Genomic DNA, 16,846 nt, shown 5'->3' on the forward strand with positions numbered 1-16,846 from the left:
CCCACAGACTGGCTACAGTAGGTGCTCATGTGGTACACAGATTAGTCCTGTCAATGTAAGAAGGTTCTCCTAACGACAACTCGTTATGTGTATAAAAGACTCCTGTCCACAGAATCTCTTTCTTCCATTCAAACCTCACCATCATGGGGAAGACCAAAGAGCTGTCAGAGGACGTCAGGGAGAAGATTGTAGACCCGCACAAGGCTGGAATGGGCTCAGTGTTGCCAACCGCCCGTATTTTTACGGGCAGCCCGTAAAAACAGGCACTTTTCCCCCGCCCGTAAATGTCCATACCACGGAAAAAGTGCCAGTAAAAATGGCTGTGACCAGCTCAGCTTGGAACTGTGCATGCGCAATTCCCGGAGATGCCCGGGGGCCAGCTGCCGAGACGATCCGATCTGCACCTCTGAGAATTGCTCCACCCACCACCTCCTCTCAGCCAATCAGCATTACTGTAACCAGCCCTCCTCCTGCAGCCCGCCACATTTGACAAGAAGATGCAGCCAGCTGAAAGTGTGTCTGCGCTGTATTGAGGCGGGCGGGAGTCTGCTCTGCTCCCTGCACTTTACATTACCAGGCATCACCCTCCCTTGTTCTCCTGGCCCCACTGTGACAGAGGAGAGGCACGGCTGTGGGCTGCATGTTCTAGAGAGTCTGCTTCTCCGCTGTCAGGACCAGAGCGGCTGTGAGTCTGTGACAAGGAGTGAGCCAGAGCAGGCTCTCTGTGATGTGCCCCCCGGCCCCCCCTGGCCCCCCCTCCCCCTTCTCCGGTCAGCAGAACGAGCACAGAGATCAAGGACACACAGACAGGGCTGTGTACATTCTTCCTCACCCTTCTACCAGCAGTGGGGGTGATGATTAATAAAGCAACGGCAGGACAGAGCAGTTTGCAGAGGGGGACAAGGAGTTGCAGGTAATCATTGTGCAGTAACCCCTAGCAAACGAATGGTGGGCAGTAATGTACAGTAACCGAACGGTGGGCAGTAATGTACAGTAACCGAACGGTGGGCAGTAATACAGTAACCGAACGGTGGGCAGTAATGTACAGTTACCAAATGGTGGGCAGTAATACAGTAACCGAACGGTGGGCAGTAATGTACAGTAACCGAATGGTGGGCAGTAATGTACAGTAACTGAATAGTGGGCAGTACAGTAACCGAACGGTGGGCAGTAAAGTACAGTAACCGAACGGTGGGCAGTAATGTACAGTAACCGAATGGTGGGCAGTAATACAGTAACCGAACGGTGGGTAGTAAAGTACAGTAACCGAATGGTGGGCAGTAATGTACAGTAACTGAATAGTGGGCAGTACAGTAACCGAACGGTGGGCAGTAAAGTACAGTAACCGAACGGTGGGCAGTAATACAGTAACCGAACGGTGGGCAGTAATGTACAGTAACCGAATGGTGGGCAGTAATGTACAGTAACCGAACGGTGGGTAGTAAAGTACAGTAACTGAATGGTGGACAGTAATGTACAGTAACCGAATGGTGGGCAGTAATGTATAGTACCTGAATGGTGGGTAGTAATGTACAGTAACTGAACGGTGGGCAGTACAGTAACCGAATGGTGGGCAGTAATGTACAGTAAGAGCCGGTTCACACAGGGGCGACTTGTCAGGCGACCTAGCCGCCTGACAAGTTGCCTCCCGTTCTGTACAATGGAACCATTCTAATAGGAGCGACGCAAGTCGCTCCAACTTAGAAAAAGGTTCCTGTACTACTTCGGGGGCGACTTGCATAGACTTCTATACAGAAGTCGTTTTGCAAGTTGCCGCGGAAGTCGTTTGCAGGTCGCCTCGCTGAGGCGACCTGCAAGTCGTGCCGCCCCTGTGTGAACCGAACCGAATGTGGGAGCAGAGTCTCTCTCTCTCTCTCTCTTTGGGGACAAAAATTAAGGGGAAATCTCTCGTTTGACATAGGTGACAAAATACTGATGGGTTACAATAATCCGCATTTACTATACTGAAAATAAGAAATATGTTTTTTGACTTAATATCTACCTTAAATCACACTGCTAATTGCACATGTAACTTGTTTGTTGCCTAAATACTGAAATTCGCCCTTAAAACTGTAATTTTTAAAAACTTTTGGAAATGCCAGTAAAAACTTGGCTGTGCCAGTAAATTTCAATCTGGTAGGTTGGCAACACTGAATGGGCTACAAGACCATCAGCAAGAAGCTTGGTGGGAAGGAGACAACAACTGTTGGTGCGATTATTCACAAATGGAAGAAATACAAAATAACCATCAATCGCCCTCGGTCTGGAGCTCCATGCAGGATTTCCCCTCATGGTATGAGGATGGTCATGAGAAAAGTGAAGGATCAGCCCAGAACTACACGGGAGGAGCTTGTGAATGATCTTAACCACTTAAGGACCGCCTAACGCCGATTTACGTCGGCAAGGCGGCACGGGCAGGCAAAATCACGTACATGTACGTGATTTGCCTCTCGCGGGTGGGGGGTCCGATCGGACCCCCCCCCCGGTGCCCGAAGCGGTCCCGTTCTGTTCCCCGGCGATCCGAGATGAGGGGGAGGCCATCCGTTCGTGGCCCCCCCCTCGCGATCGCCGCCGGCCAATGGGAACACTCCTTTGCTGCTGTATGCTAAACAGCAGCAAAGGAAATGATGTCATCTCCCCTCGGCTCGGTATTTTCCGTTCCAGCGCCGAGGGGAGAAGACATCAATGTGAGTGCACAACACACTACACACACAGTAGAACATGCCAGGCATACAAAACACCCCGATCCCCCCCCCGATCGCCCCCCGATCCCCCCCCAATCACCCCCCCCCCCCCCTGTCACAAACTGACACCAGCAGGTTTTTTTTTTTTTTTTTTTTTTTTTTTCTGATTACTGCATAGTGTCAGTTTGTGACAGTTACAGTGTTGGGACAGTGAGTATTACCCCCCTTTAGGTCTAGGGTACCCCCCTAACCCCCCCTAATAAAGTTTTAACCCCTTGATCACCCCCTGTCACCAGTGTTGCTAAGCGATCATTTTTCTGATCGCTGTATTAGTGTCGCTGGTGACGCTAGTTAGTGAGGTAAATATTTAGGTTCGCCGTCAGCGTTTTATAGTGACAGGGACCCCCATATACTACCTAATAAATGTTTTAACCCCTTGATTGCCCCCTAGTTAACCCTTTCACCACTGATCACCGTATAACCGTTACGGGTGACGCAGGTTAGTTCGTTTATTTTTTATAGTGTCAGGGCACCCGCCGTTTATTACCTAATAAAGGTTTAGCCCCCTGATCGCCCGGCGGTGATATGCGTCGCCCCAGGCAGCGTCAGATTAGCGCCAGTACCGCTAACACCCACGCACGCAGCATGCGCCTCCCTTAGTGGTATAGTATCTGATCGGATCAATATCTGATCTGATCAGATCTATACTAGCGTCCCCAGCAGTTTAGGGTTCCCAAAAACACAGTGTTAGCGGGATCAGCCCAGATACCCGCTAGCACCTGCGTTTTGCCCCTCCGCCCAGCCCACCCAAGTGCAGTATCGATCGATCACTGTCACTTACAAAACACTAAACGCATAACTGCAGCGTTCGCAGAGTCAGGCCTGATCCCTGTGATCGCTAACAGTTTTTTTGGTAGCATTTTGGTGAACTGGCAAGCAAGCACCAGGCAGCGTCAGGTTAGCGCCAGTACCGCTAACACCCACGCACGCACCGTACACCTCCCTTAGTGGTATAGTATCTGATCGGATCAATATCTGATCCGATCAGATCTATACTAGCGTCCCCAGCAGTTTAGGGTTCCCAAAAACGCAGTGTTAGCGGGATCAGCCCAGATACCTGCTAGCACCTGTGTTGTGCCCCTCCGCCCGGCCCAGCCCAGCCCACCCAAGTGCAGTATCGATCGATCACTGACACTTACAAGGCACTAAACGCATAACTGCAGCGTTCGCAGAGTCAGGCCTGATCCCTGCGATCGCTAACAGTTTTTTTGGTAGCATTTTGGTGAACTAGCAAGCACCGGCCCCAGGCAGCGTCAGGTTAGCGCCAGTACCGCTAACACCCACGCACGCAGCATACGCCTCCTTTAGTGGTATAGTATCTGAACGGATCAATATCTGATCCGATCAGATCAGATCTATACTAGCGTCCCCAGCAGTTTAGGGTTCCCAAAAACGCAGTGTTAGCGGGATCAACCCAGATACCTGCTAGCACCTGCATTTTGCCCCTCCGCCCGGCCCAGTCCAGCCCACCCAAGTGCAGTATCGATCGATCACTGTCACTTACAAAACACTAAACGCATAACTGCAGCGTTCGCAGAGTCAGGCCTGATCCCTGCGATCGCTAACAGTTTTTTTGGAAGCTTTTTATTGAACTGGCAAGCACCAGCGGCCTAGTACACCCCGGTCGTAGTCAAACCAGCACTGCAGTAACACTTGGTGACGTGGCGAGTCCCATAAGTGCAGTTCAAGCTGGTGAGGTGACAAGCACAAGTAGTGTCCCGCTGCCACCAAAAAGACAAACACAGGCCCGTCGTGCCCATAGTGCCCTTCCTGCTGCATTCGCCAATCCTAATTGGGAACCCACCACTTCTGCAGCGCCCGTACTTCCCCCATTCACATCCCCCAACGAAATGCAGTCGGCTGCATGAGAGGCATTTTTATGTGCTCCCGAGTACCCCTACCCAACGAACCCCCCCCAAAAAGATGTTGTGTCTGCAGCAAACGCGGATATAGGCGTGACACCCGCTATTATTGTCCCTTCTGTCCTGACAATCCTGGTCTTTGCATTGGTGAATGTTTTGAACGCTACCATTCACTAGTTGAGTATTAGCGTAGGGTACAGCATTGCACAGACTAGGCACACTTTCACAGGGTCTCCCAAGATGCCATCGCATTTTGAGAGACCCGAACCTGGAACCGGTTACAGTTATAAAAGTTAGTTACAAAAAAAGTGTAAAAAAAAAAAAAATATATATAAAATAAAAAAAAATAGTTGTCGTTTTATTGTTCTCTCTCTCTATTCTCTCTCTCTATTGTTCTGCTCTTTTTTTACTGTATTCTATTCTGCAGTGTTTTATTGTTATTGTTATTGTTATTGTTATTATGTTTTATCATGTTTGTTTTTCAGGTATGTAATTATTTATACTTTATTGTTTACTGTGCTTTATTGTTAACCATTTTTTTGTCTTCAGGTACGCCATTCACAACTTTGAGTGGTTATACCAGAATGATGCCTGCAGGTTTAGGTATCATCTTGGTATCATTCTTTTCAGCCAGCGGTCGGCTTTCATGTAAAAGCAATCCTAGCGGCTAATTAGCCTCTAGACTGCCTTTACAAGCCGTGGGAGGGAATGCCCCCCCCCCCCCCACCGTCTTCCGTGTTTTTCTCTGGCTCTCCTGTCTCAACAGGGAACCTGAGAATGCAGCCGGTGATTCAGCCAGCTGACCATAGAGCTGATCAGAGACAAGAGTGGCTCCAAACATCTCTATGGCCTAAGAAACCGGAAGCTACGAGCATTTTATGACTTAGATTTCGCCGGATGTAAATAGCGCCATTGGGAAATTGGGGAAGCATTTTATCACACCGATCTTGGTGTGGTCAGATGCTTTGAGGGCAGAGGAGAGATCTAGGGTCTAATAGACCCCAATTTTTTCAAAAAAGAGTACCTGTCACTACCTATTGCTATCATAGGGGATATTTACATTCCCCGAGATAACAATAAAAATGATTTAAAAAAAAAAAAAATGAAAGGAACAGTTTAAAAATAAGATAAAAAAGCAAAAAAATAATAAAGAAAAAAAAAAAAAAAAAAAAAAGCACCCCTGTCGCCCCCTGCTCTTGCGCTAAGGCGAACGCAAGCGGCGGTCTGTCGTCAAACGTAAACAGCAATTGCACCATGCATGTGAGGTATCGCCGCGAAGGTCAGATCGAGGGCAGTAATTTTTGCAGTAGACCTCCTCTGTAGATCTAAAGTGGTAACCTGTAAAGGCTTTTAAAGGCTTTTAAAAATGTATTTATTTTGTTGCCACTGCACGTTTGTGCGCAATTGTAAAGCATGTCATGTTTGGTATCCATGTACTCGGTCTAAGATCATCTTTTTTATTTCATCAAACATTTGGGCAATATAGTGTGTTTTAGTGCATTAAAATTTAAAAAAGTGTGTTTTTTCCCCAAAAAATGCGTTTGAAAAATCGCTGCGCAAATACTGTGTGAAAACAAAAAATGAAACACCCACCATTTTAATCTGTAGGGCATTTGCTTTAAAAAAATATATAATGTTTGGGGGTTCAAAGTAATTTTCTTGCAAAAAAAAAAAAACTTTTTCATGTAAAAAATAAGTGTCAGAAAGGGCTTTGTCTTCAAGTGGTTAGAAGAGTGGGTGATGTGTGACATAAGCTTCTAAATGTTGTGCATAAAATGCCAGGACAGTTCAAAACCCCCCCCAAATGACCCCATTTTGGAAAGTAGACACCCCAAGCTATTTGCTGAGAGGCATGTCGAGTCCATGGAATATTTTATATTGCGACACAAGTTGCGGGAAAGAGACAAATTTTTTTTTTTTTTTTTTGCACAAAGTTGTCACTAAATGATATATTGCTCAAACATGCCATGGGAATATGTGAAATTACACCCCAAAATACATTCTGCTGCTTCTCCTGAGTACGGGGATACCACATGTGTGAGACTTTTTGGGAGCCTAGCCGTGTACGGGACCCCGAAAACCAAGCACCGCCTTCAGGCTTTCTAAGGGGCGTGAATTTTTGATTTCACTCTTCACTGCCTATCACAGTTTCGGAGGCCATGGAATGCCCAGGTGGCACAAACCCCCCCCAAATGACCCCATTTTGGAAAGTAGACACCCCAAGCTATTTGCTGAGAGGTATAGTGAGTATTTTGCAGACCTCACTTTTTGTCACAAAGTTTTGAAATTTGAAAAAAGAAAAAAAAAAAAAGTTTTTTCTTGTCTTTCTTCATTTTCAAAAACAAATGAGAGCTGCAAAATACTCACCATGCCTCTCAGCAAATAGCTTGGGGTGTCTACTTTCCAAAATGGGGTCATTTGGGGGGGGTTTGTGCCACCTGGGCATTCCATGGCCTCCGAAACGGTGTTAGGCAGTGAAGAGTAAAATCAAAAATTCACGCCCTTAAAAACGCTGAAGGCGGTGATTGGTTTTCGGGGCCCCGTACGCGGCTAGGCTCCCAAAAAGTCCCACACATGTGGTATCCCCATACTCAGGAGAAGCAGCTAAATGTATTTTGGGGTGCAATTCCACATAGGCCCATGGCCTGTGTGAGCAATATATCATTTAGTGACAACTTTGTGCAAAAAAAAAAAAAAAAAAAAAGTGTCACTTTCCCGCAACTTGTGTCAAAATATAAAATATTCCATGGACTCAATATGCCTCTCAGCAAATAGCTTGGGGTGTCTACTTTCCAAAATGGGGTCATTTGGGGGGGGGTTGTGCCACCTGGGCATTCCATGGCCTCCGAAACTGTGATAGGCAGTGAAGAGTGAAATCAAAAAGTTACACCCTTAGAAATCCTGAAGGCGGTGATTGGTTTTCGGGGTCCCATACGCGGCTAGGCTCCCAAAAAGTCCCACACATGTGGTATCCCCGTACTCAGGAGAAGTAGCTGAATATATTTTGGGGTGCAATTCCACATAGGCCCATGGCCTGTGTGAGCAATATATCATTTAGTGACAACTTTTTGTAAATATTTTTTTTTTTTTTTTTTTTTGTCATTATTCAATCACTTGGGACAAAAAAAATAAATATTCAATGGGTTCAACATGCCTATCAGCAATTTCCTTGGGGTGTCTACTTTCCAAAATGGGGTCATTTGGGGGGGTTTTGTACTGCCCTGCCATTTTAGCACCTCAAGAAATGACATAGGCAGTCATAAACTAAAAGCTGTGTAAATTCCAGAAAATGTACCCTAGTTTGTAGACGCTATAACTTTTGCGCAAACCAATAAATATACGCTTATTGACATTTTTTTTACCAAAGACATGTGGCCGAATACATTTTGGCCTAAATGTATGACTAAAATTGAGTTTATTGGATTTTTTTTATAACAAAAAGTAGAAAATATCATTTTTTTTCAAAATTTTCGGTCTTTTTCCGTTTATAGCGCAAAAAATAAAAACTGCAGAAGTGATCAAATACCATCAAAAGAAAGCTCTATTTGTGGGAAGAAAAGGACGCAAATTTCGTTTGGGTACAGCATTGCATAACCGCGCAATTAGCAGTTAAAGCGACGCAGTGCCAAATTGGAAAAAGACCTCTGGTCCTTAGGCAGCATAATGGTCCGGGGCTCAAGTGGTTAAGGTTCTAAAAAATTCTAGAAGATTGTAGGGGACTGCAGATAAACAAGTCCAACTTGTAGGAGAATTTGTTTAATCTCTGTGTATCACCTGAGGCCAGTCACTTGTATATATGTATGGCATTTGTAAGGGTTTCATATGCTAATTGACTTGTTGGACTGGTTCATGAAGCTCAGGGCAGGAAATGATGTTGGCAGGAAGGGGGGGGGACAAAGAACCTAAACACAGCCATTTGCTGAACAAAGAGCCTGTACTGTCAGTTTTTGCAGGACTTTTTTATTGTGAATGTTGGATTGCCTTCTCTCGGCAGGGGCTGCTTCCCTGCCCTCCTCAATCCCCACTGGGAGAAGACAATAGCTCAGAAGGAGGGATTCCCCGGTCAGCACTGTCTGTGTTGATGGGGGAATCGTGCAAATATATTTCCTGCAACCCGTGGTTGCAGGAAATAAATTTGCACCATGAATGCCCCAACATCAGTGCCTGACCTCACAAATGCTCTTCTGGAAGAATGGTCAAACATTCCCATAGACACCCTCCTAACCCTTGTGGACGGCCTTCCCAGAAGAGTTGAAGCTGTTATAGCTGCAAAGGGTGGGCAAACGCAATACGGAACCCTACGGACTAAGACTGGGATGCCATTAAAGGTCAATATAGTGTATATGTGAAATGGGGACCTTAGATTGTGAGCTCCTTGGAATAGGAACCGATGTGATTGGACTGCACTATAAAAAGAACTTGTAATAAGCCATTAAAAAATATATATATATATATATATATAAATATTTCTCACCATCTCCAGCTCGATGTCCAGGAGTTTGCTGGCCTCAAATATGGGAGGTTTGTCTGAAATAAGAATTGATTTTCTATCAGTGAAGGAACGCGGGATCCATCATTCACACACAACATGGATAAGCACAATAATGGACATCAGAAATTACAGAAAATATCTCAACAGACATCCAACCATCATTTACCATCACTTGGCCTAATCTGCCCCCTTGGTCTGCGAATTGGTGTCCCAGATATCAGGACGGAAGACGCCCGTCCATGATAGCCAACTGGAAGGTGCAACCTGTGTAAGATAAATAGGCAAACACACATTAAAAAAAACATGAAGTATGCGAGAAATAAGTAATAACTATGAGATAGGGCCATCAAGGGGGGGGGGGGTACAGCTGGCCCTTCTGTATGGGGTTCAGGCCTCATCAGTCCAGTAGGTGGCCAAGGAGCAGTGAGGGGACTTTAATACCTTTGGACATATGCACAGGAATCCCATGCGCCGTGACTCCCAGCAATTAAAAAAAAAGTTCCCCGGGCCCCATCAGTTCACCAGCAGGAGCCAAGGACAGAGAGGAGACTACTGACTTATTTGTGGGAACAAGAGGCAATAGTTTGGGCACCTGAATAGCCCAAGTTCAGTCTGAATCTAGGTTTGGACTGAACTGTTGGCTCATCCCTCCCCAAATGGGTAGGGGCCCCGTCAGTCAGGCAGTATGGGGCCCCATGATTTCATGGTGGACCTGCTGTGAGGTACGGTTTGTAGTAAAGGCATGAGATATTGTATATATTATGGGGGTGCAGAGGAGAAATGTGAGGCACTGGATGTATTAAAGGAGTAAGCACTGAATATTGATCTGGTGAGTCAGAGGGTGGCGGGCATGGCGATTGGCAATGCTTTTACAATGACGGACATTTTTGGAGGGATATCGATTTTTTTTAATAAAGGACTTGTCAATTGTTTGGGTGTCTTTAATTCTAGGTTACATCTTTTTTTTATGTGTAGGGGTACCCCATACTCATTCACATAGTAAGGAGGGTGATATCTGGGGGCCCCCATTATTAATGAAGGGGGCTTCCAGATTCAAATAAGCACCTCCCTTAATGCAGAACCCTAGGGGGCTGATATCTAGGGGCCCCCCTTAATAAACGGGGGCTTCCAGGTTCCAATAAGCCCCTCCCCAAACTGTGTTTGAACTGAACTCAGAACAGTTTGGCTCATCACTAATAAAATGGATTCAAGTGGGTAGCACACGAAAGGCTCAGATCCCAAAAAAGTGTATAAAGTATGTAATATTTGGGGGCAGGGACGAAGCACACAAAAATCTTCATCACTGATCCACAACAACTGGACAAACATGGACATAGGTTCACCTATAACTGGACAAACGTGGACAAAAGTTCACCTATAACTGGAAAAAAGTGGATGAAGGTTCACCTATAACTGGAAAAAAGTGGATGAAGGTTCACCTATAACTGGACAAGCATGGATGAAGTTTCATCTATAAGTGGTCAAAAATGAATGAATTTTCACCTATAACTGGACAAACATAGTGAAGGTTTACCTATAACTGGATGAACATGGACTAAGGTACACCTATAACTGGACAAACATGGATGAAGGTTCACCTATAACTGGACAAACATGGATGAAGGTTCATCTATAATTGGTCAAAAATGAATGAAGGTTCACCTATAACTGGACAAAGATAGTGAAGGTTTACCTATAACTGGATGAACATGGACTAAGGTTCACCTATAACTGGACAAACATGGACGAAGGTTCACCTATAACTGGACAAACATGGACGAAGGTTCACCTATAACTGGACAAACATGGACGAAGGTTCACCTATAACTGGACAAACATGGATGAAGGTTCACCTATAACTGGACAAACATGGATGAAGGTTCACCTATAACTGGACAAACATGGATGAAGGTTCACCTATAACTGGACAAACATAGTGAAGGTTCACCTATAACTGGACAAACATGGATGAAGGTTCACCTATAACTGGACAAACATAGTGAAGGTTCACCTATAACTGGACAAACATGGATGAAGGTTCACCTATAACTGGACAAACATAGTGAAGGTTCACCTACATCTGTACGAACATGGATGAAGGTTCACCTATAACGGGACAAAAATAGTAAAGGTTCATCTATAACTGGACAAACATAGTGAAGGTTCACCTATAACTGGACAAACATGGATGAAGGTTCACCTATAACTGGATGAACATGGGGAAGGTTCACCTATAACTGGACAAACATGGATGAAGGCTCATATATAACTGGACAAATATAGTGAAGGTTCACCTATAACTGTACGAACATGGACTAAGGTACACCTATAACTGGACAAAAATGAACAAAGACACTCACCAGTTTGGCATCAAAGCGTTCTCCTTCCCTCTGAACATTATCCCCACATTAGTAGCGTGATCCTTGGAGGAATAGAAGTCCGTGTAATCTCCTACAACCAAGACAAAGCCGGGGTAATGCTGAGTGCTCATAGGAAATGGCTGGATAAACAACCAACAGAAATGAAAGCAACTGCCATAGTATGAGCGCAAAAAAGAAGACAGAGATCTACATTATCCTGAAACACATAGAAGTGTGACTGTAAGGCCCTGTTTACACTTTGCTTCAAAAGGTGGCATTGGAGACACTTTTTTAAAGCACTCTGAATGCCAATCAAAGCTCCTGTCACTAAATAAATCGCTTCTTGGCCTTTTGGCTAAGATCAAGGGTAGTATCTGTTCTTATCAGTTTCCAGAGGAGGCGCTGTGTCACTCTCGTTGAGGAGGGCCAGCAAATCCAATCGTGTTATAGTGCCTGGAAGGGCGGTACTCAGCAGGGACTATGCTGAGTCGCCCGACAGATAGACTGGGGACCGGCCAATGGTTGAGTCTGAGCCGTCTGGAAGGGTGCTCCTGGTGAGGATGGGTGCTGCATCTTGGTCTGGCCAGAGGGTCAGGTCCCTGGCCTTCTGGCCTGGATTGTGGTAGCTCTAGCTACAGACAGTTATTTGGGTAAGAGAATGCTTACTCCCCTTTTGCTGGTGAGGGGGAGTGGTTAGTATCTACCCGAATGTGAAATTGGAGGGGGTGATGGGAGTGACTTTGGAGCCTATGGGGCAAGGGTTCTCACCAAGATCGCTGGACCTCATGTCTTTTCTGTCTGCGGTGGGGGCTGCTGTGGTCTAGGCTGTGGGCCAGGGTTGGTCTTGAAAGCCTATGGAGTATGTGCCCCTGGAGTGGCAGTCCAGGGGTGCCAAATAATCACTGTGAGTGGCAGTCACTTTGCTTTGAGGCACCACGGTCACTGCACCATAGAACACGCTTTTTTAGCAACTGCCTCTTGGGCCGGGCCTTTTGGCTGGGACCAGAGGAATTTTTTATTCCTGGCTGGAGGGCCTGGTCGATGTTATACACAATGGCCACCTTTTTCACTCTCCTCTCCGCTATCCCTTCCCCACTTTTTTATTTATTTTGATTGGAACCTATGTTTGTCACGTTTTGTCTTTGTACATGTTTCACTGTGTGATGAGTAAGGATGCGGGCCCTCGGGCCAGCCCTGAAAGTCTTGGGAAGGGGTGGACATGGCCTTTTGGCTTAGTTCGCCCTCTCTCATGGGGTCTCCTTTTGGTGGAGCCCCACCTAGTACTTGGGTGGGTTCTGTTTCGACAGGCCCTCCAGAGAACGGGGTCTGTCTGGTTTCGGCCAGATAGACCATTGTAAAGTACCTTTGTCCCCGTCTGGAGCCTAACGCCCTGGGGGATCAGGGAATTGGCACGTCTGTGTACCCGTTGTACTTTTTTGTGACCACTTTTTATGTGTGTGCACATTTTTTTGGCACCGGGTGAAGTTTTTTGGGTGTGTTATGCACGCCATAGGCTCCTGTCACTAAATAAATTGGTTCCTTACAGTCCTGGTCACACATGTTTGCTTCACTTAAAAAAAATGATCCCCATGTCGCTTTCTTGGTGCTTCAAAAGCATCTCCAAAGCCTCCATAGAAGTCTATGACAATGCTTGCTAACAGCACCTGCAGCTTTTGAGAGGCTTTTATTCAGCATTAGCTTTGTTTTGTTTTGGAGGTATTGCAGATATGAGATATCCCAGGATCCACTGGGAAACCAACAAGCAAAACTTTCCATCCAGATTTAACACCAAAAGCACCACTGATGGACTTTTAACTTCAACTCGTGTACTACTGAGGAAAGTAATATAATGGAAATAAATGCAATATTTCTATATATATTATATAAAAGGCTATTCTGTGTATTCTGTCTCCCATTTCACTGGAGAACAGGTTATGTTTTCAGGAGCACAACACATATACTGTATTTCTACCTCATATACTATATAGTGAAAGGTTTGCGGACACCTGACCATAATACTTAGATTAGCTTTTCAGACATCCCATTTCAAATCACAGGCATCTTACCACTACCCCCCCCCCCACCCCCCCCAACACTGTGTGGCTATAACAGTGGGGACCGGAGAGAGGGGATTGAAAATGACAGATAATCAGCAGAGCTGGGGGAGCGGAGCAGGAGAAACCAGCAATGTCATATGTGCACAGTGTGGGAAAAATATAGTGGGAGGTGAGCGTGGACCAGAGACACCCCATCTATTCCTAATCTGTCCTTGCAATGCCCTCGTTTTATCTAATGTCACCAGATATCCGGCCACCTAGTGACAGAACAGAGAAGTGCAGCAATTCCAGAATTAGGGCGAAGTCAATTGACCTTCTAGCAATTGGCCAAGGCAACTATCACTGGGCAAACAAATTTAATAGCAACTCTGCCTAAACATCAGGGTGCCACAACTATAAAACAAAACAAAAAAAAAAAGTCAGTCTTACATACCGATATTTGCCGGAAGGTGGAGTTTGGCCTTGGATTGTGACACGAACGCTCTAAAATAAAATAAAATAAGAATCTTGTTTTAGAAACGTCATAAAATAGGAAATGTAATTAGAATTCTATGAAACAAAATGTAACCGTTACACGGGACACGGGACACAGGACATACACAGGACAGCGGACACAGGACACAGGGGACACAGGACATACACAAGACACCGGACACAGGACACAGGGGACACAGGACATACACAGGACACCGGACACAGGGGACACAGGACATACACAGGACACCGGACACAGGGGACACAGGACACAGGGGACACAGGACATACACAGGACTCCGGACACAGGGGGACACAGGACATACACAGGACTCCGGACACAGGGGACAAAGGGGACACAGGACATACACAGGACTCCGGACACAGGGGACACAGGACATACACAGGACAGCGGACACAGGACACAGGGGACACAGGACATACACAGGACACCGGACACAGGGGACACAGGACATACACAGGACTCCGGACACAGGGGACACAGGACATACACAGGACTCCGGACACAGGGGACACAGGACACAGGGGACACAGGACATACACAGGACTCCAGACACAGGACACAGGGGACACAGGACATACACAGGACACCAGACACAGGGGACACAGAACATACATAGGACACCAGACACAGGACACATGGGACACAGGACATACACAGGACACCAGACACAGAACATACACAGGACACCAGATAAAGGACACAGGGGACAGAGAACATACACAGGACACCAGATACAGGACACAGGGGACAGAGAACATACACAGGACACCAGACACAGAACATACACAGGACACCGGATACAGGACACAGAACATACACAGGACACCGGACACAGGGCATACACAGGACACCGGACACAGAGGACACAGGACATACACAGGACTCCGGACACAGGACACAGGACACAGGACATACACAGGACACCAGACACAGGGGACACAGAACATACATAGGACACCAGACACAGGACACATGGGACACAGGACATACACAGGACACCAGACACAGAACATACACAGGACACCAGATACAGGACACAGGGGACAGAGAACATACACAGGACACCAGACACAGAACATACACAGGACACCGGATACAGGACACAGAACATACACAGGACACCGGACACAGGACATACACAGGACACCGGATACAGGACACAGAACATACACAGGACACCGGACACAGGACACATACAGGACACTGGACACAGGACATATACAGGAAACCGGACACAGGACATACACAGGACACCGGATACAGGACACAGAACATACACAGGACACCGGACACAGGACATACACAGGACACCGGATACAGGACACAGGATACAGGATACAGGACATACACAGGACACCGGACACAGGACACATACAGGACACCGGACACAGGACATATACAGGACACCGGATACAGGATACAGGACATACACAGGACACCGGACACAGGACATACACAGGACACCGGACACAGGACATACACAGGACATACACAGGACACCGGATACAGGACATACACAGGACATACACAGGACATACACAGAACACCAGACACAGGACATACACAGAACACAGGACATACACAGAACACAGGACATACACAGAACACAGGACATACACAGGACACCGGACACAGGACATACACAGAACACAGGACATACACAGAACACAGGACATACACAGGACACAGGACATACACAGAACACAGGACATACACAGAACACAGGACATACACAGAACACAGGACATACACAGGACATACACAGGACACAGGACATACACAGGACACAGGACATACACAGAACACAGGACATACACAGGACATACACAGAACACCAGACACAGGACATACACAGGACACAGGGTGCGAATACAGATCTCTGTCCCCGTGTAATAAACTAGAGGTGTCACCTTTCTACACATTTCTATTACTACTCTTTATTAGATTATTCATACAAAACATTTTCACAGCCATTCCTCCAGTGAACAAATGTTTTTACGCTATTTTGTCCTCTGAACAAATCTGCTTTTATCATCAGCAGTAATAAAATTCCACACTATGGCCACAAGATGGAGCTGAGGAGCACAGGAAATACATACGTCTTTGCAACAAGAGATACAATGTAACAATTCTAAAGAACGCTTGCAAGCAATGGTTGCATTCATTTTCCACATCCCTCTAGTGCAGCCTTTTGCAACCAGGGTGCCTTCAGACGTCTTAGGGGTGCCTTGGCATAATACCTAGAAATTGCCCAAAAAAAATCGTATACAGGCCAGCAAGGGTATCAAGCCTGCCCATTAGTTACACAAAGCCAAAGGTTTTCATTGTGCACCATTACAACCTTCCAGCCGCCGGTGTCCTAACAACCAATGATGTGATCGGGCAATAAGGAGGACGTCGTGCATCCACCCCTCTCCATACTGGGGTTGTAAAGGCAGAAGGTCTTTTATCTTAATGCGTTTCATGTATTAAGTTAAAAAACCTTCTGTGTGCAGCAGCCCCTCTCAGCTCCCCTAATACTTACCTGAGGTCCCTTTACATCCAGTGATGTTGCATGAGACACTCGGCTGGCCGGGACTCTCCTCCTCATTGGCTGAGACAGCAGCGTGGAGTCATTGGCTCCTGTTGCTGTCAAAGTCAGTCAGTCAGCCAATGAGGAGAGAAAGGGGGTGGGGCCGGGCCGTGGCTCTGTGTCTGAATGGACACAGGGAGCTGTGACTAGGCTCAGGTCCCGCCATAGCAAGCTGCTTGCTGTGGGGGGCACTCAACAGGAGGGAGGGGCCAGGAGCACAGAAGAGGGACCCGAGAAGAGGAGGATCGGGGACTGCTCTG

General features: G+C 46.5%; 1 protein-coding gene and 1 pseudogene across 2 annotated transcripts in view; one reads left to right on the forward strand and one right to left on the reverse strand.

Annotated features, from left to right (window-relative positions):
- Nucleotides 1-16,846, reverse strand: part of FAH (fumarylacetoacetate hydrolase) — an 81,080-nt gene that overhangs the window by 28,680 nt on the left and 35,554 nt on the right. For both annotated transcript variants that reach the window (XM_073618243.1, XM_073618242.1), the window contains exons 4-7: nt 13,949-13,998; nt 11,459-11,549; nt 9,265-9,362; nt 9,081-9,133 (exon numbers count right to left, since the gene is read on the reverse strand). In XM_073618243.1, the coding sequence (XP_073474344.1) occupies nt 9,081-9,133; nt 9,265-9,362; nt 11,459-11,549; nt 13,949-13,998 (292 nt within the window). The remainder of the gene's footprint in view (nt 1-9,080; nt 9,134-9,264; nt 9,363-11,458; nt 11,550-13,948; nt 13,999-16,846) is intronic.
- LOC141135833 (U2 spliceosomal RNA) lies at nt 11,794-11,997 on the forward strand (annotated as a pseudogene).

The sequence above is a fragment of the Aquarana catesbeiana genome, linkage group LG03 (genome assembly GCF_042186555.1).
Source record: "Aquarana catesbeiana isolate 2022-GZ linkage group LG03, ASM4218655v1, whole genome shotgun sequence".
Taxonomy (NCBI): domain Eukaryota; kingdom Metazoa; phylum Chordata; class Amphibia; order Anura; family Ranidae; genus Aquarana; species Aquarana catesbeiana.